The following is a 23,825-nucleotide window of genomic DNA, read 5'->3' on the forward strand; positions in this document are numbered from 1 at the left end:
AAAGGACAGAAATTGCACGCTCCTCCCTCACTTCCTGCCTTCCCAGACACACTGGAGCCTGGGCGGGCTTCAGGGCCAAAGCCCACCAAAAGGTAAAACTCACAAAGGACTATATTTTAATGAATAGAGTAAAAGGCCAGAAAAACGAAAAATTGAGAAAAAAGGAAGATGGGGGCCATTTTGAGAAAATGGTCACCCATGGGTGCTGTACTGCAGCTGAGTAATCAGCCTGCTAGTAACCTGCACAAAAAGGTAGTAAAAAGTAACCACTGCCACCAGCAATTTAAGTAAGTCAGTGTAACAAAAGGCTATATGAGAAGTTACTATGTAACCCCGAGCGCCCCACATAAGGTGGTGTGTGCTGGACCGAAAAGTTAAGGTAGAAGTTCTTACTATTCTTGGGAACTGTAGTACTCACAAGAACATTTATTTAAACATAAAGCGAAGTCCATGGGACTTTTCAATGGCACTACACTTAGGGTGCCGAGTGTCACAAAGCAAAAAGCAGATGCTTGTATTAAAAATGCAGTGTTTACCAGACTCCATAGTAAAAATAAAAATCCCAATCATAGAAAAAGAATGAGTGAGTGGTAAAGGGTTCCACTCAGTCAGGAGATCAAAATAAAAAAAACAAAAAAAACTCCAGCAAAATGCTGGGGGTCTCAGGTTAAAGGGAATTGTCACAGAAACTGAAAATTCTCCATAACATTAGGACACCTGGCAAGATAGTACACCAAGTATCTCATCGTTTTTTTTCTGATGGGTTCTTGTCAGGATTTCTTGAATCAATTTCGTTTTACACTTTATTCATCTTAATGACAGATATGCTTTCCTGTCAGGGCTTTCTCATAAAGACACAGGTTCACAATTAGCATCAACCAGGCATACTCTACAGCCAGGGACTTCTATTTGTGAAAACATTTGCATATTGTATTTGCCTGGAATACTCCCCTGCTAGAGCTTTGTTATTTGGACTTTGCGCATTTCCAATACGGATAGTCTTCTATATTAGCTTTTTCTGGTATCGTATCTCCCTGGTATACTTTTCTGCCAAGAAGGCTTTCACATTTGTAATGCATACACTCTCATGGTTGTAAATCGCGTGTTCTGTTTACTTTTTCCCCCTTTTATAACAATATTCACTTGCAAGTAATCTTTCAGGGGCTGTTTTGTTAACCGGTGTGTGGCATACGCCTGGTGTCCCCCGCTTCCCTTCCATGGACTCACTGGTTCTTCCTGGCGTATTTAATCTCTCTTGTGGTAAACCAGCAGCAAGCTTTGGGTGCCCTGCTTGCTGCTTCCCTTTCTCAGCCACTCTGCTCTTCGCAGCTCCAGCTGGGCTCTCTGATGTTTTCCTGAGCTCCGGTAAGGTGACGCAATGTCCCAACACCTGCAAACGCCCAGAAGTATACTCCTGGCTTCAGGCATCCCTGCAGCATGTTCTTTTTCATGGCCTATTGCCCTTCTTAAGCCAGTCCGCTCCCTGGAACACCTAGTCCCTCAGTCGCTTCCAAGAGATGCAGTCTTCTCCCGCCAGCAGCTCTGCCGGGTCAGCTGCTTAAAATTTCCCCACTGTAGGTAAGCGTTCGGAACAAAGAGAGAAGCTTCTGTTCTTGGCCTTGGGTGGTATTACTCAATCCCTCTTCCTCACCCCAGTATTCTTCTGCTTATGGGAACGGAAGTCTATGCTGGTCTTCACTTGCATATGAAGTTTGGGCAAATGTTCTTAATGATTTTCAACACTCTTCCAAGGTGGATTATAGGAGGTGTAACAATATGCCAATATGGCATTGGGTGTGGGTGGACTATCCTTGGAAGAAAAAGGGCGATGGCATGACTTGACCGATGATGCCATGACACTTCCGGGGAGTTTGTTCCCTCAGGGTCAGGGTCAGTATCAGGTAGCGGCTGCAGCCCCTGGCCACAAAAGGTAAGGTCACCACCAGGAAAGGAGTGATGACACCATCAGATTAAACACAATACTTGTGAAGATACAATACTAAAAAGATGGCAAGCATATTTCAAAAAATAGCAATGACTATACAAGGACTCTGCAAACCCCAATCTTTGTATGTGGGTCCTTTGCCAATGGCCATCAACATAAAATAGCTGGGAGATAGTGAGAACTAAGATACTATACAATCCAACAAGCAGGTAAGTACCTAGTAGCCTGCACAACTAAATGCACTACCCTAAAGACACATCCCAACCATAGATACAAGGGAAAGACCCTAGACCAGATGGCCAGCACATAGCATATAGCAAGGTACTGGCTTAAAAGAAAGGAAACCATTTGTCCCAAGAGAAAAAGGCCTAAAAAACACACATCCCATCTATTTGGACTTCCTAGGGCCTTCGCAAAGTATCAATGCCCAGTTGCCCACCCCTCGTACAATAAACATTTCAGCACATATTTGCCCAATACATTTCATGGAAAAATTAACTGTGTTCCCAGTTGCAGTTGAGTCATTTATAACGCACTGGTACACAAGTGTTTCTAGTTAGTTCCTAGTTCAGTTAGTGCGTCAAGTACATTTACCATTGCAGAAATGAAAGGGATGACTTTAAAAATTAATAGAAAACCACAGGCAAGTACAGAAATGGTTAATCTTACCCATGAGCTCACTGAACCCATAGGGAACACGGAGTTATGTAAGAATTTGTAGAGTCCCAACTGGTGTGGGACTTTACAAAGACATCTCTTGGTATCAGGTAACCCACCTTTTAATATAGGCCTGTACTACACAAGTTGGTAAAGTGACTGAGCATCCAGGTTTATCTTAAGAGGCGTAATGTGAGCTGTAGAGCTGTACAATGAAATTAGTAAATACAGGTATCCAAGTAAACACTTAAACACAAAGTTAATAAATATACACAAGGATATTTAGACAATCTATAAAAAGCAGCAACTAATAGTAACATGAATCCCAAAGTTAGGATTCAATAAAACAAGAGCAATCAAGTAGGCGAGTAAACTTTTCTTATGCTAAACATACTCCAGCACACTGAGTGACGTCATTTGAGGTCAGTATTAGCACTTATTTATGATAACCATTGCAATATGGAGTTCCAAGGAGGGAAAAGGTTGGTTAGATCAGAAGATTCTTTGTTAGTAGTAAAACTGTTAGATTCTCCCAGAGGGATGTAGGCAGTCTAATCCCAGCATTAATGGTTTTCAACAATTAAAATCGGTAAGGGAACAAGCACTGCCAAAGCAAATAGGTTCAGGGGGGCCGTTAGGGAGCCAGGACAGCCAAAGTCAATGGGCCAATCAAAGTTCTGATGCTCATAGACATTTAAAAAAAAATAGTCAGTAGTTCATTAGAAAAATCCCAGAAGCTCAAGGCGCCACCTTGAAGAAGCACAAGCTGGGGGGCCAGTGCAGGCGAGTGGAGGTCAATTAAAAAGGGTTTAAAAAAAAAAGTACAGCCCAAGCTAGGAAGCACTACAAATGGCAAAAGGTAGAAGTACCCCCAAGCCCCACAGTACCAGAGAATTGATTCCAGCTGGATGCCTTCCTGTTGCAGTGAAGCAGACCCTTGTTCCTGGTCCTTGGTTGTGGTGACGAAAGGGAGGACATCTGGCTTCTGCGGCAACACTCGAGAGAGAGAGAGAGAGAGAGAGGGCCTCTGCAGCAATGGATTCTCCTTGATTCAGCGGCCTTATGTGGTTTTAGCACCTTTTCCTCAGTGCCAAAGTAGAACGAACAGCTCTGGTTGGAAGTTACTTGATCCCTCGGTCCTGAACTCTGGTTTGGGGACTCTGGATAGAGATGTCCTGCTTCTGTAGGGTCCTCTGGATCACCACAAAGTTTTGGCCAGATTCGCACTTCCGAAGACAATGCACTCGATGGTCAGGGGTCCCCAGGCACTGGGATTCTTCAGCCTTTGAAAGCGACTGCAAGTCGGGGGATGCGCCAAAAAGTAGCTTGTCAAGGCTAGTTGGCCACACCAGCTCAAGGGAGGAAGTCGTCCCTTGTGAGTCTTCCCCAATCGAAACGAAACCTGGATCAGCACAGCTGCAGGGCTTCACCGGGCACTTGGGTGCTGCTGGCATCTCTTCACGTCTCAGTCAGGTGTTGTCCTCCAGTGGTTGACTGCCTCTAGTCCCAAAACCCTCGCCTTTTGAGCAAGTTCCCATTCATTCACAGCCCGAGGACTGTCAATCACTCCTCCCGGACAGCCAGCCGGTCAATCAGAACTGATTTCACTCAGGCACACCTAGATATAAAAGGACAGGGAATTTTCGGGACTATCCCTCACTTCCTGCCTTTCCAGAAATACTGGAGCCTGGGCGGGCTTCAGGGCTGAAACCTGCCAAAGGCAAAATACACAAAGAACTCAAACACGATTCAAACAGAGTAAAAGTCCAGAGGAAATTGACAAGAAATGGTGAAAAAAAGACAGGATCCATTTTAGGAAAATTGTCACCTTCGGGTGCTGCACTGCAGCTGAGAAATCAGCCTGCCGATACATGGCACAAAGATAGCAACAAAAAAAACTGCCAACAGCCATTCAAGTTAGTTTAACAGAATATTACATGAGAAGTGGGATAAGGAGTTACTACGCAACTCCCCCATAAATTCCACATAGGGTGCTGTGTGCTGGACCCACAAAAGAAAACAATTAAGACAAAAGTCATTTTACTATTCTTGGGAACAGTAGTTCAAAAGGTGCTGTCTGTCACTGCAAAGAGCAGATGCCTATGGAGTTTACCATACTCCATTAGACAGTAACAAACACAAAGTCCTAGGTCGGAAAAAAACATGAGGGATTGGGTGGAAGTCCCAATCACTCGGAAGTAAAAATTAAAAAACCCAGAGTCCAGCAAGAGAGCTGGGGGGTCTCCAAGGTTAAAGTGAATTGGCACAGAAATTAAAAATCTCCCGAACACTCAAGTGTCCAGGGGCAAGCAATTACCCCAGAGTCGCCTTAAGGGGTGCTCAGGTGTCAGTTCAAAGTTCTACAGGATAATACGAAAGGTAATAGGCCCATCAACACTATTGAAGGCAACTACATTGCTACCCCACAGGTACAGATGGTGCAGCGATCAACCCTGGGGAGGCCACAGGAGAACCCTAAGGAAGGGTTTCAGAGAACAGAAGATGTGTTGGGGAGAATTAATTTCTTTGCTGATTTCCTCCCACCTTAGAGACCCCCCCCCAGCTATTTTCCTGGACCTTTTCATTTTAACTCCAGAGTGAGTGGGACCTTTTTCTCACTCCCTCTTGTGCTTAAGATTTTATGTTTTCACTGTTTTTTGGAGTCTGACAAACTCCATAGACGTCTGCTTTTTGTATAGTGGGACACAGCACTCTCAGAGGGCAGTTTCACTGAGAAGTCCTTTGGATTTCTCTTCGGGTTTAAATACTTTTTCTTGGGTGAACTACTGTTCCCAAGAATAGTACGGTGAAATTGATCACTTACCTTTTTACTTTGCAGGTCCAGCAGACACCATCTTATGTGGAGTGCTAGGGGGCTACCTAGTAGCCCTGTATCCTATTTTCACGTGTAAAGATTTTTTCCATTTTCTGTTTGGAGGACTTTCTTGGCTTTTACTCTGTGCATTGAGACAGGTTTGAGTCCTTTGTGTGTTTTGCCTTTGGCGGGCTTCAGCTCTGAAGCCCGCCCCCTGGCTCCAGTGTGTCTGGAAGGACAGGAAGAGAGGGAGGGTAGCAAAACTCCCCTGGACTTTGTAGGGAGTGCCTGAACAAAACCAGCTCAGATTGGCTGGCTGGCTGTCCTCAAAGGACAGCCACCCTGCTGTGTGATTGACAGCCTAGGCTGTGAATGAATGTGAAACTTGCTTAAAAAGGTGAGGGTTTTAGGACTAGAGACAGAGTCGACCACTGGAAGAAACATCGAAGAAGAAATCGTGAAGAGAAGCCCGCTGCAACCTCCTGGACCTTCAATTGCCCGGTGAAGCCCTGCTGCTGTGTAGACCTCCCTTTTCACCTGGACAGAGAAGCTCTGGACGGAACGACTTCTCCCCTTGGGCTGGTGGGACCAAATAGCCTGTGACAAACTCCAATTTGGTGCAATCCCCGACTTGCTGCGCCTCTCCAGTCTTGCAGAGGCCAGATGCCAGGGGTCGAATGTCCATAACCAAGTGCAAAATCGACCGCTGAACAAATCCAGCCAAAAGCTCCAGGAGCCACTTAAGGACGCTCCAGAAGCAGGAAATCCCAATGAGTCCCTTTCACCGGAGTCCAGGACCGAGTGAGCAAGGAAAATCCAACCAGATAGATTTGTTTGGCATCAGTGCTGTTTGCGAGGCGCTGAAACACTGAATCGAAGGAAACCCATAGCGACTCTGTGCCTCCCACCCCCCCGTTTCCCCTCAGAAGTCCTCCCTCTTATCCTCACGACTGAGGCTCAGGAACCAGGGTCTGCTTAGCTGTAGCAAGATGGAATCCAGCTGGAACACTTTCTTCAAACCAGAGTTACTTTTCAGGCTTGGGGTACTTGGATTCTTGCCTTAAACTGTGCTTTCTCACTTGAGAATTTCACTTGCTTCAACGCCCGGTTGCACAGGTTTCACAGCTTGTGTGCCTGCAAGTGACTTTCTTTGAACAAACTCTGTGACAGACTTAAGAAGTGCATCAGAACTATAGACTTTGTCAAATTAACTTTGGCTGTCCTGGCTCCCTAAAGGCACCCTTCTGAATCCATTGACTCTGCCTATTCGTTTTTCAGGAGATGCATACCTACTAGCTCTTACTCCATACTACGCCTAGCAAGTGATAATAGGGAAAAATTGCTAGCTAATTGGTATGTGAATACGGGAAACTTTAGAACTCCTAGAGGTTGACATGACCACATTGAAGGAGAACCCGCCGAGGGTAAAAGATCGTCTGGAAAGAGCCGATTGGATCAAGTCCATCAAAGCTGGGTCGGACCTACCTAATGCATTTAGGTGGTGGACAGACAAGAGGGGTTTAAATGAACCTCATTATTTATGCAAGTTTCCATCTGCATTATATAGAGATCACCTCCTTCCCTGCAGAATGAACATTATGCCAACAAAAGAAATCCAAGTCAAACGTTGCCAAAAGGGAATCGAGAATAATAATGGTCGGTTCTGTAACAAAAAGGGAACAGTAGAATCTCTCTATCACATAGCCATGATCTGAAAATCTGTGAAAACCTTGAAGCTGAACGAGCTCATTATATGGGTGACTGTAGGAAGGGAACATTAAGCCCGGAGGATTATTGGGACTGGATTCTGATTGGCAATAAAAAAAGGTCTGACTTTGGCAATGTTGAAATTTATCAATGCAAAGATAGGCCTAAAGAAAGAGGACATTGAGTGAAAGGCTTAATCTGGGTATTTTTTATGTATAGGTGTAGATGTCTGGGCATACGGTTGGATGTTAATTTGAGAATGGAGTGAGGGAGATGATAATGGCTAAATTGAAGAAAGACGGAGGCTTGGTTTTGGAATTGTCTTTGTATAAAGGAAAACCTAAAGGTTTCATGTATACTAGAAAACGAATTTGTATTCAGTTTATTCTTTTTAGTATGAAACCAATAAAATCTTAATTAAAAAAAGATAATACTCGACTCTGCCATTGCTTGTCCCTCATAGGTTGTAATTTGTTGAACACTTTTACTGCTAGGAAAGGCTTACCTAGATTTCATTTGAGGATTCAAACCGTCTTAACTCTTCCTTTCTGAAATTATTCACCAACTTTATTGACTGTTGAAAACGCATGCCAAAGTTTGCTTGACTGTTTCAAACAATTGCCTTTTTAAAGAACACTTAAATAAAACTTGATGTGTATATAAATACATGACTGAAACCGAGAGTGTAAGTGTTACATGTATTGACTGCCCTAATCTGCAGAGCTCTACAGCCCACATTTACCCCTCTTGAGATCAGGCCTGGCTGCTCATTCACACTACCAACTTGTGTAGTACAGACCTATACCAAAAGGTAGTTTACCCAATACCAAGCAGATCATAGGGAAGGCGGTTAGGACTCACCTCACAGGAATCACTACCACAGACAAGGAGAACATCCAGGAGTGAATTGTGAACAATCACTCTTCCTAGGTAACAAAGCGTAGAAACGGCCCCAAAGTGAAGGACTGAAACCAGCAGATATGGCGAGTCACCTGAAGTCTCCAAGAAATGTGGACTGGACTTCTGGCAGCAAAAAACAATAACCGGGATTAGGCTAAGCCACTGCACTTGCCTTGTATTGCCAATTGTAGGCTTTTAAGAAGTCAAAATGGTGGGAATCCGCGGGTCAGCAGACCTGCCACCTCTAGGTGCCACAAACACAGCAGTAAGAGCTAGTTTAGTTTGGCCACAGGACAGAACCCAAATTACCCTGTAAAAGAGGCTGGGCCAAAAGCAACCAATTACAAAAAGGGTTTGAGGGCAGAGGCTCAGGTGACGAACTATCCTAGTTGGCATTTGGCTACTCAGCCAAAGCCACCCATACAGGAGGTGAGAGCTAGTCCAGGGACCTCTACTAGCCTACACCAGTTAGGACCATTAAAGGAGGCTGCCATGATGGCTCAAAGCCTTTCTGTGGCTTCCTCGTAGTCAACTAGACAAAAGGAAGCCCTTGTAAGGAATATGGCCTGGGGCATTTTATTTTCAACAATGGCTACCGAAAAGGAGCATTGGGCTACCAATGCAGTAAAATGGCTTGCACCCTCGGTGAAGCCAAAACGAAAGGACAGCCACTGCCAACCTATTCCCTAAAACCACATTACAGTAACACCATCAATCTAGGACGTTAGGGGCGACCCAATTCAATACATAAAAGGGGCGTAATGGCTGGGGACTTCAGGAGAACTTGCTCCCCCACACCCCCAAAAAACAAAAAAGACCCTTGGTTCACAGGTCCAAAGTTCACAAACAGTTGTGATGTCTTCCGAAGGTTCTTATTGCGGTCCACGTAGAACTTCAGCAGTGCTCTCGCTACATCCAGCGAGTGCAAAGTCCTCTCAGCCGGCGACGAAGGAAACGGGGGAAAAAAAAAAAAAAAAAAAAACTAGGTAACACCAAGGGCTCGGTGAGATGGAAGTCCGACGGCACCTTGGGCATGAAGGAGGGGTGCGTCCTCAGCACCACCCTCATCTCGTGAAAAGTCAGGTATGGAGGTTTACAGGAGAGGGCCTGGATCTCTCCCACTCGTTGTGCGGAGGTGATGGCCACAAGAAACGCTGTCTTCCATGACAGGAACTTCAACGGTGCTGAATGCAGAGGCTCAAATGCCGGCCCCATGAGCCTGGTCAGCACCACGTTGAGCTCCCTCGCCGGAGCCAGAGCCTTCACCGACGGGAACGATCGGAATAGTCCTTTCATGAACTCCTTCACCAGGTGATAGAACCACAGCGACAAGCGCCCCGGAGTTCTGGTGTAGCGGGAGATAGCCGCCAGATTGATCTTGATGGAGGCATGCGCCAGCCCCGCCTTGGCCAGCGATAGCAAGTACGGCAGCACTTGAGGGGCCGTAATCCGCAGAGGGTTAATCTTCTGTGCACGGCACCAGACAGAGAACCTCTTCCATTTGTGCCCATAGCACTTGAGAGTCGAGGACGCCCTGGCCTTTGCAAGCACCTCCTTGCAGTCTGCCGGGATATCGTACCCTCCGAACTCTAGTGCTGCAGGAGCCAGGCCTGCAAGTTCAGCGACCCCGGGTCGTGGTGGAGGATGGCACCTCCTTCCCTGGCGAGAAGATCCTCATCCGTCGGCAGTTTGACTGGGGTGGACGCTGACATGTCCAGAAAGGCCAGGAACCAGATCTGCCTCGGCCACGCCAGTGCGACAAGTATCATCCTGCACAGGGACCGTCTGAGTTGACTGATTCGCAACGGCGGGAACGCATACAGGAACAGGCCGTCTCAGGGGAATGAGAAGGCATCGCCCATGCTCCCCGGCTGGGGAAACCTGCTGCCGAACCTCCGGCACTTGAACAGGTCGATCTGGGGATTGCCCCATCGCCGGAATAGGAGATCCACTTGATCCTGCTGCAGCCCTCACTCGGGGCACAAGCGCAGCTCCCTGCTGAGTGAGTCGGCGATGGTGTTCTTTATTCCTGCCAGATGGAAGGGTACCAGAAACATCCCTTGGACGACGGCCCAGTGCCACAGATCCTGGGCTTCCTTGGATAGGGCTGGGGATCTGATGCCTCCCTGCTTCCGGTCGGTGAAGACCCTTGCCACCTTGCCCCTGAGGGACGGAAGGAACGACCTGAGGTCCCAGAACACGGCTCGGAGCTCTAGGACGTTGACGTGTAGTGACCTCTCCTCTGGGAGCAAAAGGCCTCTTGCGTGGAGATCCCCGTTGTGCGCTCCCCATCCCTCCAGGGAGGCGTCCGTCGTCACAGTTTCCTGATGTGTCCATGCCCGCCGCCAGATGTGCACGGGTGCCCCACCACCGGAATCGCTTGGCGGAAAGTCTTGTTGAGTGAGATTCTGTCTTTGAAGCTGCCCGCCGCTTGCATCCAACTCCTGTAGTGGTCGCATTCGCAGTCTGCACAGGCGCACGAGGTAGATGCATGAGGACATCATGCCGAGCAGGGACTTGATGGACCTCACCCTAGCCTCGTCCATGGTCGACAGCCTTTGTACCTTGCCCAGGATGGCCTTCGTCCTTTCCTCCGACGAAGAAGTCAATCGCACCACTGCTTCGAGCCTGGCTCCCAGGAACAGGGCGAATTGCAACAGTACCAAGTTGGACTGGTGCAAGGCACTTTGTGAACACCCTGGGAGCCGACTTCAATCCGAAGGTAAGGGCCTTGAACTTATAGTGTCGCCCTTGGACCACAAATCGCAGGAATTTTCAATGTCCTTTTAGAATGGGGATGTGAAAGTAGGCATCCTCCAGGTCCAGCGACAATAGGAAGTTGCCCTCTTCCAGCTGTCCCAGCACATGCTGGTGGTGGGTGACCATCCGGAACTGCTGGGACTTGATGTATTTGTTTAGACGACGAAGGTCCAGGATGGGTCACAAACGCCGGTCTTCTTCCGGAAGAGGAAGTAGTGAGAGTACACTACGGCGCCCCGAAGCCTCTTTGGACGAGCTCGATGGCTCCCTTTAGCATCGCTCGTACCTCCAGCAGCAGTTTAGGGATGTGGTTTTCCTTCCTGGCCACGGGTGAAATACGGGGACACTTCTTTAGAAATTCCAGAGTGTGCCCGCGGACCAGGGCATCCAGCACCCAACGGTCGGTGGAGGTGGACTACCACACGCTGACTAATTTCGCCAGCTGGCCTCCCACCAGAGTGCTCAGGATGGGGCCCGAAGCTACGGCTGGTTCAATCCTGCTTCGTCCCGGCCTTGCCGGCGTCGGGATCCTCCTGCCTTGCCGTGTCCTCTGTAGGCCTCCTGAAACGAGGCGTGGGCTGCTTGGCGGTACGACGAGGAACCGCTGCCGAATCCTTTGGAGGTCCCTTGCTTGCCTCCAGAGTTCCAAAAGGACGGCCGTCGTCGTTGAAGAACCCCCAAGGCCCGAGCCGTCTCAGTGTCCGCCTTGATGGCCTGCAGTGACTCGTCCACTGTCTTCCCGAACAGGTTGTTCCCGTCGAAGGGCATGTCCAGAACCCTGGTCTGCACGTCCTGGCGGAAGTTGGGGGCCTTGAGCCAACTGCGCCGCGAAGGCAAACGCTGTTGCCAATCTGACGAAAGCCGGTGTCGGCGATGTCCGTGGCCACCGTAATGGCGTAGTCCGACGCCACCTCTCCTTCCTGTACGATTTCCAGGGCCTCAGCCCTCTTGTCGTCCAGGAGGAAGGCCAGCAGGGGAGCGATCTTAAACTAACGCTCCCTGTCGTAGCGAGCCACAATCGCGAGCACGTTGGCCGCTTTAATAGTCGTCGCCGGCGACGAAATGACCCGTCATCCCATGGCATCTAGTTTCTTTCCCTCGGCGTCCGGAGAGGAAGTTGAAGCCGCCGCGGAGACCACTGAATCCGGGGATGGCTGCACCCTGAGGCACAGGGGGGCGGAAACCGGGACCCAGTATTTCTTCTCATACCGGTCTCTTAGCCGGAGCCGTGGACGGGTTCTTTAGGAGAACCAGTCCTTCGTCCCAGATGTCGTCCAGTAATGGGACTGACATGGCAGTCTTCCTCTTGGCCTCCCGCCGTTGGTAGAGGAAACCTTCCTTCTGTTCTTCGGGGCAGAGCTGGAAGAGCTCAGATGCTCTGGCGATCATGGTGTGGAAGGAGCCAATTTCGTCGGGAGGGGGAAGCCCGAGCGGGTGTATTTGTATTTTGTATTTTATTTATTTATATAGCGCACTAGGCCCGAGGGCAACCAGGCGCATTTCTTATGAACAAAGGTACAGAAAAATTGCATTAGTACAGTTACAGGCAGGCAAAGGTTATATTTGCAGGTGCATATCTTAAGGCAAAAAGGTACAAAGTGGCATGGCAACAGGTACAGGCAAACAATAAATTCACAAGCAAAAGTGCCGGTAGTGCATGAGCAGTGGAGCAGGTGGCTTAGGCTGGTAGTGAATGAGATCTAGAGGATAGCCATAGCTTGGCTTTATGTTTGAAGAGCGTGGCGGGCAAAATGGTTCTGATGGATAGTGGCATGGTGTTCCAAAGTTTGGATGCGAGGACTGGGAAGCGGACGCCGCCGGCCGTCTGCAGATTGTATTTCGGTATAGTAAGTGATTGTGTTTGGGCAGATCTTAGTGTCCGTGAGGGGATGTATTGAGAGAAGCGGGAAGTTAAGTAGGTAGGGGCCTGGTTGTTAACACATTTGTGAGTGAGAGTCAGAGATTTGAGCGAAATTCTTTGGGCGACAGAGAGCCAGTGTAAGCTCTTCCTGGTGTCCGAGATGTGTGCCGATCTGGGAATGGCGAGTGCTGCTCTGATCGCATTGTTTTGGACGATCTGAAGTTTGTGGAGGTTACGTTGGTTAGTACCTTGATAAAGTGCGTTGCAGTAATCAAGTTTAGACGTAACCAGCGTCTTGGCGAGAGTAATGCAGTTCGGGCGGCAGGCTGTAATCAACTTACAAGTGTAGGCCGATGCAGCGGCGACTGCGTTGGTTCGTCGGTAAAGGGACAGTGTGGAATCCAAGTAGATACCCAAGGTTTTGGTCCCTTTAGCTACTTTGATGGCATTACCATCAATGTTGAAAGTGCTGAAGGATGGGTCAAGCTTACTAAGTGTTTGTTGGGTACCAAGGATGAGGAGCTCTGTCTTGTCATCATTGAGACAAAGTTCATGATGAGCCATCCATGCTTGGACGACTTGGTAAACGTCGTTGAGGGCTTTGGCGTCTGCGATGTAGTCACCAGTGATGGGGATGAGTATCTGGGTGTCATCCGCGTAGTTGGTGTAAGTGACACCCAGATTGTCAAGCACATCGAACAAAGGCTTGGTGAAAACATTGTAGAGCGTAGGCGATACGCACGATCCTTGGGGAACTCCACAAGTGAATTGGTGATGGGTCAGCGGAGTCCGTGGGTGAGAAAACTCATGAGTCTATTGTCAAGGAAGGATCTGATTCAGTTAGTGGCATTTTCAGAAAAGTGGGCAGCAGATTTCAGGTGTTGGCATAAGATTTGGCGATTGACCAGATCGAAGGCCGCAGATAGGTCCAGGAGTAGTAGTAGGGCTAATTTACCATTATCTTTTAAGTCCTCTATTTGCGTTTTCAGGTCTAGTAGGGCTGTTTCTGTCCCGTGCCTAGGTCTGAATCCAGATTGTCTAGTACCAAGTTAGTTATTAGTCTCCAGATACTTCTGTATCTGGAGTTAGGCTGCTCTATCTAAGATTTCTAGGAGGAACGGGACCGTTGTGATAGGTCTGAAGTTAGTTGGTATGGATGGGTCAAGTGTCGGCTTTTTCAACAGTGGGATGACCCAGGCGTCCTTAAGGTTGTTGGGCACGATTCCAGAATGAATGAAGGTGGCAATGAAAGGAGCATGGTCGTGGGCAGATTCCTTAATGATCGGGGCCGGGCATGAGTCCTCTTGGCAGTTCGAGGGTTTAAGGTTGCTGATCATTTTTTCAACCTCAGTGATAGTGAGGGGAGTGAAGCTAAATGGGGGCTGGGTGAAAGTAGGGGGCTGGGTGAAAGTAGTGGGTGTTTTAGGTGTCAGAGGTTTGGAGAGAAGAGAATTTTGTTTGGCATTGATTTTAGCTTGTAATGTGGTTATTTTGGAGAGAAGAGCATTTTGGATACTATTGCACCAGGAACGGTTATAGGCGAAGGAGATTCTAATTCTTTAAGAATTTTGAAGAGCTCCTTCGTGTTGGATTCAGCTTGCAAGATGCGCAGGTTGTAGGTTTCTTTTTTTGCCTGTATAATGGCATCCTTGTAATTAAGGGAGGTGATGAAGAGGTTATCTTTGCACAAGGGAGACTTTTCCAAAGTGATTCCGCCTTGCGTTTTTCTTTACGCAGAGCTCTAAAATGAGGCGTGAACCATGAGTTCAAGTGTGCTCGTTGTTTAGCTTTCCTGAGTTTAAGCGGGGCTATAGTGTCAGTAGCTTTGAGCAGTGTTCGGTTGAAAGTGTCCACCAGTACCGTAGGGTCGTTATAGGTATGTGGCACAGTTGTTCAGAGTGGGTAGGATAAGCGGGAGTAGCTGGTCTCTGGTGATGTCCTTTTTATTCCTGGTGGGGATAGAGAGGGCTATTGGAGGTTTGGTGTTGGGAGTGGTGGCAGGTATTTGGAAGGTAATGACATGGTGGTCGGACCAAGCACAAGCTGAGTTGGAGCTTATCGTAGTATTACAATTTAAGTCTACGATCCAATCAAGAGTTCTGCCTTTGTTGTGTGTGGGTTCGAGGTTACGTTGTTGGAAGCCTAGGTTTGACACAATGCTTGCGACTTCAGTGGCCATGAGATCCTTGGGGTCAGACAGCCCAAGATTCAGGTCCCCAAGCAGCAGCACTTGCGAGTTAGGTTTAGTATTGTTGGATAGGATGGATGTGATATCTTCTGCGAAGGAGGAGAGTGGACCGGGTGGTCTGTAGATAAGGTGAAGTGTCGCTTTATTGGCGAGTGAGAGTTTTACTGATAATAATTCTGCTGAGCAACAGTGAGTGTTGGGGATCAGTCTCATGTTGATATTCTCCCTGTGTATGAAGGCGACGCCGCCACCTTTAGACAGGTTGGATAAGCGGTCGTTTGAGGATAGAGTATCCATCGGGGATGGCGAGGGATAAGAGCGGGCCAGAAGCAGCGTGTAGCCATGTTTCTGTGATCGCAATGAAGTCGAGGTTCTGGGTGGTAATGAGGTCGGCGATATCGAGGGCGTGAGCGGCAAGTGATCTGGCATTGATAAGCGCTCCTTTCAATTCGTTATGTACGGTCGTGGAAGGTTTGGGTGAGGACTGAGTAGAGGCACTGGTGATGTTGGTATGTTGGCGTTGGGCGCGCGGAGTGTGGAGCAGTCTAGATCCAAGTCTAGCATTTCTAAGTGTAAGTGTGCACGGTTGGTTTGGAGTGGGTTTGGTTGTGAAGTGTTTGAGCCAGGTTGGTTCATTGAGGTAGGGATTGGCATTGGGTGGAGGATGTGTGCTGTAGTGCATTGTCAAGGAATGATCACTGGAGATGTTGCAGAGAGTGCAGGTGGACGTTGCAGTGTGCCTTAGCTAAGGACCATGTGATGGCTAGGATGAATGTGAGAGTGCTTACCGAAGGGAGGGGCAGCATGTCCACGGCGTTAAAATAATTCCCCAGTGTCAAGCGACAACTATGTCGGGTGATGAAGCAGATATGCCGGGACTAGACTATAGGTAGGGACTAGCTTATCAGAGTAGGTCACGATGTTAGATAGGTGACTATGGCAGATAGTGCAACATGTCTATAGCTAACAATACTAAGTGTCAGGAGGAGGCTTGGAGTGGGGGTTGGTGCCTATAGTTTAGCGAAGGCAAACAAAGTGTGGCATAGTAGTCGCATTGCTATGAGGCCAGATGAGGCAATGAGATAACAAGTATTGGTACACATGGGCTAAGATGCATGCGTGAGCGTGACACAGGCAGTGCCGACATGAACTGGCAGAAGTGATTCTAGCAGCAGATGAACACCTGGGTTTTTGATGTACAAAATGATCTAAAAGGCATTGTATCAACAGGCAGAACCGATTATAGCATCAAGGTTCAACTAGATTTGAATGTCACAGTATGAACTAAAAAGCAGTATACCAATAGACAGGAGCAACTATAATAGGGTCAATCAAATTGAAAGTCACAGTGGGGGCTAAGAAGCATTAACCTGATAGCTACGGACCGATACGCAAGTAATTCAAGATATCAATGATGCAGATAGGCGCAGCGGGCTTTAAATAATAAGATCGCACACATGCTGCGTACTACTTAATATTGATAACAAGGTACCAACGTGATGTTCATAGATGCATAAAAAACAATGCGATACCGTCCGATACACAATTCCTTAGCAAAATGTTTGTGCGGGCACTGCAATCCCTCCTTGGGAGTAGGGAAACAGGGCAGTTGATGGTAGGACAGAACGTGGCAGAAGATGTATGTTAGGGTACTTAATGATCACAGGGCAGTGCGTGGGCGGCCATACAATAGTAGAGTGAAGCAGGGGTCAGTGCAGGTTGTTTAAGTGTCGCTGGTGTATAGGGCGAAAGAGTACTTACAAGAGACTACGCTGCTCTGCTCCTTGCTGTCCGACGCAGACAGGCAGCACCCTTTGTGTACGCCCTTAATGCTACGTCCGGCTCACGCCTTCCGGTGATCCCGTGTCACGGAAGCTGTAGTGAGCAGCCTATCGGCGATGGCAGAGGTTGCCTAGCAGCGAGGTAAACAAAAACTGATGGTGGCCATTTTAGGTGTCCTCCTCGTGGGGGAATGGTGTTCGCAGCGTTATGGCAGCGAAAAGCATCTGCTGTAGGCACAATACAGGGACGGTGGCTTCGGGTATGTGCAGCAGGCTTACCCACTGGAATGATCCATGCAGAGAGGCAGGTCCGATGGCGGTGCAGAGCCCGAGGCTCAACAGGGCTCCCTCTCCCGTGATGCGCAGCAGCGGATTCATGGTGGTGATGGAAGGTCCATTCCGTCGTCGCCACTGTCATCCGTCCCCGTAGTCGCCGTCTCCGTTCCCGTCTCATCCCTCGGAGGGGAAGGAGGTGAAGGCTGTGAAGGCTGGAAAGGAGGAGGGGGATGAGTTTCCTCAGCTTTTTCGGTGGGCTTCCCGACGGCCCAGGCTCTTCTGGCTCGTCCGCTGGGGGGAAGGGCAACCTTGCCCTTATCTCCGTACACAACGCCTGAATAGCCATCAAGATCGCTCGAGTTGTCTTGTGGCATATAGGCACCAGTTGCGACGGGAGTGACGGTTGGGGGAGTAGATCCTCCATCCCCTCCACGGCCTGTGGTTCCTCGTCGGCACTGGTCGCTTTCTTCGTCCGCCTCGTCGGGATCCTTCCCGTAGGTCCGGATCTCCTCGAACTTCTTGTCCAGGATCTTTGCGACGCCAGCAAGCTCCTTTTCAGAGCTGGTGTCTGTGTACGTAATGGCTACCGCCCCCCCCCCTTTCTCCGCCCGGGGTTTCACGGGGGTCTTATCGATAGGCTGAAAAGAGGATTCCATCCGCGTTGGCAGGGGCCCAGAGGTTGTCTCCAATGAGATCACCAGGGCCGCCACGACTCCCTTGATTGAGGCCTTAGGGTGAATCAGGGCCTTCGCAACTTTGGGCGCGCCTGAGGCCTTCACCTTGGGGTGTGGGGTGGATCACCACCTCGCTCCCCCTCGGTTGTCTCCGTCAGGATCAACCGGGATTTCTCCTGAAGCTTACCCGGGTTCTCCGGTTTCCTCTTCCGAGCCAGAGCGTTGGCTCGTGGTTAATGGCGTCAGTGATAATGCGCCCTGCCAGGCAGCCGAGGAGCCCAATCGATCAGCACTCCCGGTGCCCGAAGACTTGCGATGCTTTGCCTTTTGTTGGGCCCCCGTCGCCGGAGCGCCCTCAAAGGTCTTAGAAGACCGCTCGTACTTCTTCCTCTTATGCTGTTGGGCTTCCCTCCAGCCAGTTGGCGAGTCGAGTACGACGATCCCTCATCGTCCGTTCGGACATGTTCTTACAAAACGCACAGTCCTTCTCCACGTGCGATTTGTTGTCATGAAGGCAGTAGAGGCCCCGAGAGTGCTCATCCTCAAAGACGTTCTGAAGTCCACATCTAGGGCAGCTCATGAACAGCTTGGATCCAACAGGCATCATGCGTCCCTTGTCCTGGGCCATGCGCACGCGGGGTATGCCACAAATCTTTTGGAATCCCTCGAGAAGTGGAAAACACGACGAAAAAGTGCCCTTGAGGGGCGTAGAAAATTTCGAAAACAAGTCCCCGTTGATCAGAAGTAGAGTCGATGGAGCTTGAGGCACGATGGACCGAAAATATAAGAGTAACTTCGAAAAAATGCAAACCGCAGTAAAAGCTCGAGAGCTAAAGCACGAGGACTCCCAACACTTCAATGTGCGGTAAAAATCTGAAGATGGCTGCCAGAGGAGGGGCTTAGGTAGACTGCAGTCATTGGCTGGGGGCAGTATGACCCAGAGACCTGTCGAAACTGAAACTGATTTTTTCTTTACCGAGGATTCCCAGCCTGACGATGGGGAAAGAGCATGTGAATCCATACCAGACCCCATGCTGGAGAACTGTGTTGCGGCAGCCAAAGAAAAATGGCAACCACCCCGGTGTTACAATGCTGCAAAACGCTACATGAAATGGTCCTTGGTCAACTTGACAGCAAACCTGGATCCAAGTATTCCAAGCTATAAGCAAAGTGTTTTCATGTACATCTGGTCAATTTAAAGTCGAAATCAAGCCTAGTCATATCATTAGTCTTAAGAAACACTCAAAATTGGCACTCCTACTACAGATGTTGTTTTGTAGTGCTGCTAGGTTTTATTGCAACCAATTTACAAGGATATATATCCTACAGCACTACGAATGAAAATGCATGTTCCCATAATCCTCTCACTAACTGGCTTATCTAGATTATACATTACACCAACCATTACAGATCTGCCATTGATCCTAGACGATAAACATTAGGGGTTTGAAGAAAGGAGGGATGCAAAAATGCCCAATACACAAAATGGCAAGATTATTATTATTTTTTCAATATACAAGTTTTAAAAATGATCGGCCTCCGTTTTAATCACAAACATTTTATCCACTAACCTGCTAGTGCCATCAAATTCTTCTTTGATAACCTTAAAGCCTTCAAGACTTTCAAGCCAGGCCTTTACCTCTGCAGCTTGAAGGGCAGTTGGTAATCTCACAACAGGCCCTCTTGTCATCCCGTCACTTAGAATCTGGCTCTGTGCTCCTCCACCAAGCTAAAAAAGTGTCCTGCACAGTTAGGCAAAATAGTAAACTGCCAATAACTCCTATAACAATGTGTAATGCTATACGAGCTATCCACTCTACAATTGCTAAATTAAAAAAGAAATGCCCAACACTTCATAAAAACGATTTCTTTTCAGTACTACAGATTGTCAGTTTGGGACATCAGCTAAAAAGGGTTCTGTGGGGAAAGAGAGGGGGAAAGAGAGGGGGGCTTGGAGAAGGAGTTTGCTGGAGGAGAGGAGATTGGAGGGTTTACTGGGAGGGGAGAGGAGATGGAAGTGACAAAGGAGAAGAGCAGTTGATTAAGGAGGAGGAGGTGAAGAACAGCAGGAACGTGGGAAGAACAAAGCACCAAGAAGGCTGGGGAGACTGAAAAAGACACCCAGAAAGCTGGAGTGAGAGAGAGATGCACACAAGTAGTATCAACGAGGGAACCGAAGGAAGTTTGGTAACCCCCAGGTCACTGGCGAGAGAGAAGGTGAAGGAAGAAGTAAAGGGAGGAATTACTAAGTGTAGTGGTGGGATGTCCTTTGCCCGCATTGACTTCGTAATACATTCAATGACCGTAAGGAACAAGTTACTTACCTTTAACTGTTCTCCAGCATGAGGCTGGCATGGATTCATATGCTCATGAATCCCTGTCGTCAGGCTGGGATGCCCCGGCAAAGAAAAAAAAAAAAAAAGGAAAAAAAAATAATCTGTTCCATTTCTGAACTGTCTTTCTCCTAACAGCCAATCACTAAGCTCTGGGTCATACTGCACCCAGCCAATGGCTGCCTTCTACCTAAGCCCCATCTCTGGCAGCCAGCTTCAGATTTGGTAGCACATAAGTGGCAGTAGAACCAAGAGAAGAGCCACAGAGGGGTAGGCGGGAGAGTTTGCATGTGAATCCATGCTGGAGTTACAGGTAACTTGTTCCTTCTCCAGCATGGGGTCTGGCATGGATTCACATGCTCATGAATAAAGAGTACATAGCATTACACACATGCAACCACGGGAGGTGGCAAGGCTAAACATAAGCATCTCTTACCTCCTCATCAGGCTCACCTTCAAGCGAACAGGTTGCGCATCACTGCTTGGCCGACCATGTACTCCACCCTGGAATCCCAGTCGACGCAGTAGAATCTCGTGAAGGTGTGCATAGAACTCCACGTAGCAGCCCTGCATACGTCCAGCAGGGGCACCCCAGACAGGAACGCTGTAATTGCAGCGATCGCTCTGGTCTAATGGGCTCTCGGACAGCCAAGCAACGGTTGATTTGCCAACTGGTGACAATGGGTGATGCAGTCGGAGAGCTACCTGGAAAGGGAAGCCTTGGAGAGGACCTTCACATGGTTCACATGACCAACGTTCACAAAAAGTTGCGACATCTTCCGGAAACTCTGTGTGTTCCACATAGAACTTCAGCACTCTAACCACATCCAGCAAGTGCAAAGTCCTCTCAGCCGGCGATGAATAGGTTAGAGAAAAATACAGGCAACACCAAGGGCTTGTTTAGATGCAACAGCACCTGGGGCATGAAGGAGGGGTGCGTCCTCAGCACCACCCTTGTGTTGTGAAAAGTCAAATAAGGTAGCTTACAGGACAAGGCCTGAATCTCACCCACTTGTCATGCAGAGGTGATGGCCACGACAAACGCCGTCTTCCACGACAAGAACTTCAAAGGAACTGTCTGCATAGGTTCAAATGGAGGGCCCACGAGCCTAGTAAGCTCCACATTAAGTTCCCACGCCAGACAGTCCTTTGACAAACTCCTTAGTGACCATAACGACGACCGTCCTGGATATCTGGTGTCGCAGGAGATGGCCGCCAGATGAACTTTGATGGAGGCATGGGACACTCCTGCTTTGGCCAATGACAGCAAATATGGTATGGCACCAAACGGCGAACCTCTTCCATTTATGTGCGTAGCATTTAAGAGTAGATGGTGCTCTGGCCTGGGAAAGTACCTCCTTGCAGTCCGCAAAAAGATTGTACCCCCCCTCACGAAATCTAATGCTGCATGAGCCAGGCCTTCAGGTTCAGAGATCCTGGGTCGTGGTACAGAATTGCGCCTCCTTCCCTGGCGAGAAGATCCCACGGAAGCATGACTGGAGGGGACGCTGACATGTCGAAAAGGTCTGGGTACCAGATCTGCCTCGGCCACACCGGTGGGAGGAGGATCATCCTGCACCAGGACCGTCTGAGTTGATTGACTAGTTGAAGAAGCAACGGCAATGGCGGGAACGCATAAAACAGGCCGTCCCAGGGGAATGAGAATGCGCCCCCCCATGCTGAGTGTTAGGGAGAATTCTTATCTTATGGCTAATTTCCCTTACCTATAGAGTCCTCCAGCAGCTTTGCTGGATTTGAAGGGTTTTTTTTTTCTCCTGCTAAGAGTGAGACTCTTTTTCCCACTCTTAGGCATTTTTGCTGTGTGCGTTCTAGGCTATTTTTGTGTTTAATGTCTATGGGGTTTTTCTCACCCCCATAGGAACCCTCTTTATCCACGTATTACACAGCACCATCAGTTCAGTGACACAGGGGTGTTGTAGCGACCCCCAACCATAGACTCCATACTCTGGGACTGAATACTGTCTCCCAGGGCATGTAAAGTCCCAATTGACTTTACTAGTCAATTTTTATTAACTAAACCAGTACGACCCATCTTACTATGGAGGAACTGGAAAGGGTTAATAGTTTTTCCCTGGTGTTCATTTTTGAGAGGGACCGTGCAGTCCCTCTCTCAAAAGTTTCTGGCTGGTGGCAGTGATTACTACCATAAATATTCGACCGCAAATATTTCCCTATGGGGTTTTCCCATTGTTCGAGGCTACCACATTACCGCCGGTTTATTTTAATCTTAACTTTACTCCAGTAGGTTTTATTTACCAGAACTTTAATATAAATTCTTTCTCGTGTCTTTCTCTAAACTCCTAACCCAGGTCGGGGATCCTTTGTTCGTCCTTCTGGCGGGCTTCTGCCAAGAAGTCCTCCTTTCGGCGCCACTGAGTCTGGAGTGGATCCAGTGTGTGGAGGGGGGGGGGGGGAGAGGGGGAGTAGGACCCCTGGACAAGGTTGCCTCAGCAACCCATGTCGCACTCTGTCCTGATAGGCTGGAGGGTCTCCCGCCAAGATGTCTACTCCACTGTGTGAGTGACAGCTAGGCTGTATGAATGGGGATCTTTTTGCATAAAAGCAGGGTCCCGAGGACTGGAAGAGCAAGACGTCGCCAATGGAACTAAGAAGCCGAAGAGGAGAGAAGCCAAAGACATCTGCAGCGACGGAACCACCGGTGAAGCCCTGTTGCAGCGTCTCACCACTTTTCTCCACACGACGAGGGAAGATCTTCATCTGAAAGAGCCTTCTTCCCTTGACTGGTGGGGCCAACCAGTTTGCCAATTAGCTTCCTGGACCTGCCCTGGTCGAATCGCCAGTACCCTGTACTCGGAGAACGGATAGCCAGATACCCGTCCACCCGGACCGCGATTTAAAGGACCGTACCTTTTATTCGTCGGGCAGCACCGCGGCTGGTTTCCTCCCTGGGTAGTGTAGGAACTCGAACCTTCCTCCACGACGAGAGCCTCTCTTCCTCTGCTGGATCCCCCGAACTGCAGGAACAACCGCCACCGCCGGAGCCACTTCTTCATATTAAGGTACATTGTACCGCCAGGCCGCCCTTTTCGCGTGGTAGTGCTAAAGGTCTTTTAAATACTTTACCTACTCGTTGGGTTGGCCGCCCGCATCTTCTAAACATTGACTTTCACCTTCTGCATCCACCTTTTCGAATCGTTAACCAAAGACTTGACTGCAGCTACAAGAACATTTTGCTCCTGGGCCCTTGGCCCTGTACCATTGATTGGCACAGGCCTATTGACTCTGGCTAAATTTGTTAGAACTGCCTTCTCTAGATTGCTCCTCAACTAGAACTGTGTTGGTGCACCTACTCCTTAGAACCACCTTTTCCTTCCCACTTTTTCAACTTGTGAAGTGCCATTTTGCTAAAGTACTGCCTTGCCTAAACTTGTTCACAAACTTTTGGGAAGTGTTGCTAGGGTGTGTAAGAAGATATTCCTGTAGAACTTGTATGTTCCCTCCCTTGTAAGAAATTGCTGGAGTACCATTTGTGCTTGGTTTTCACTGTGCCGTTTTGCTCAGTTTTCACTCTGGCTCAAACCGGTCTACAATTTAACTAGGAAATTGTGTATACTTTTCTTGACTGATTTTAACTTGCTTTATTAACTGTGATTAATGTGTTGAAATAGAAGTGTGTAAAATAAATATATATATTCTTTTTGATACAAAGCTTTGGTCAGTGTTTCCTTGTACCATGGCACTGTAGCCCTATTGTGTAAACCCTGAATACTGCTCTTCTCCCTCTTGAGTTAAGTCTGACTGCTTAGCCACAGCTACCAACTAAATCTTTGTGGTACAGACGGATACCAAAGGGGATTTATTGCTCATAACTGTAGTCTTAATCTTCTGTAGTGCTCCCTAAGGGACCTGCACAGGATTCTGCCTAACACTCCCCGGCTGGGGAAAC

General features: G+C 48.6%; 1 protein-coding gene across 2 annotated transcripts in view; it reads right to left on the reverse strand.

The window, feature by feature from the left end:
* Positions 1 to 23,825, reverse strand: part of HMGCR (3-hydroxy-3-methylglutaryl-CoA reductase) — an 82,629-nt gene that overhangs the window by 18,626 nt on the left and 40,178 nt on the right. For both annotated transcript variants that reach the window (XM_069627470.1, XM_069627471.1), the window contains exon 14: positions 19,136 to 19,293. In XM_069627470.1, coding sequence (XP_069483571.1) covers positions 19,136 to 19,293 — 158 coding nt within the window. The remainder of the gene's footprint in view (positions 1 to 19,135; positions 19,294 to 23,825) is intronic.

The sequence above is a fragment of the Ambystoma mexicanum genome, chromosome 6p (genome assembly GCF_040938575.1).
Source record: "Ambystoma mexicanum isolate Mex_15411 chromosome 6p, UKY_AmexF1_1, whole genome shotgun sequence".
Taxonomy (NCBI): Eukaryota; Metazoa; Chordata; class Amphibia; order Caudata; family Ambystomatidae; genus Ambystoma; species Ambystoma mexicanum.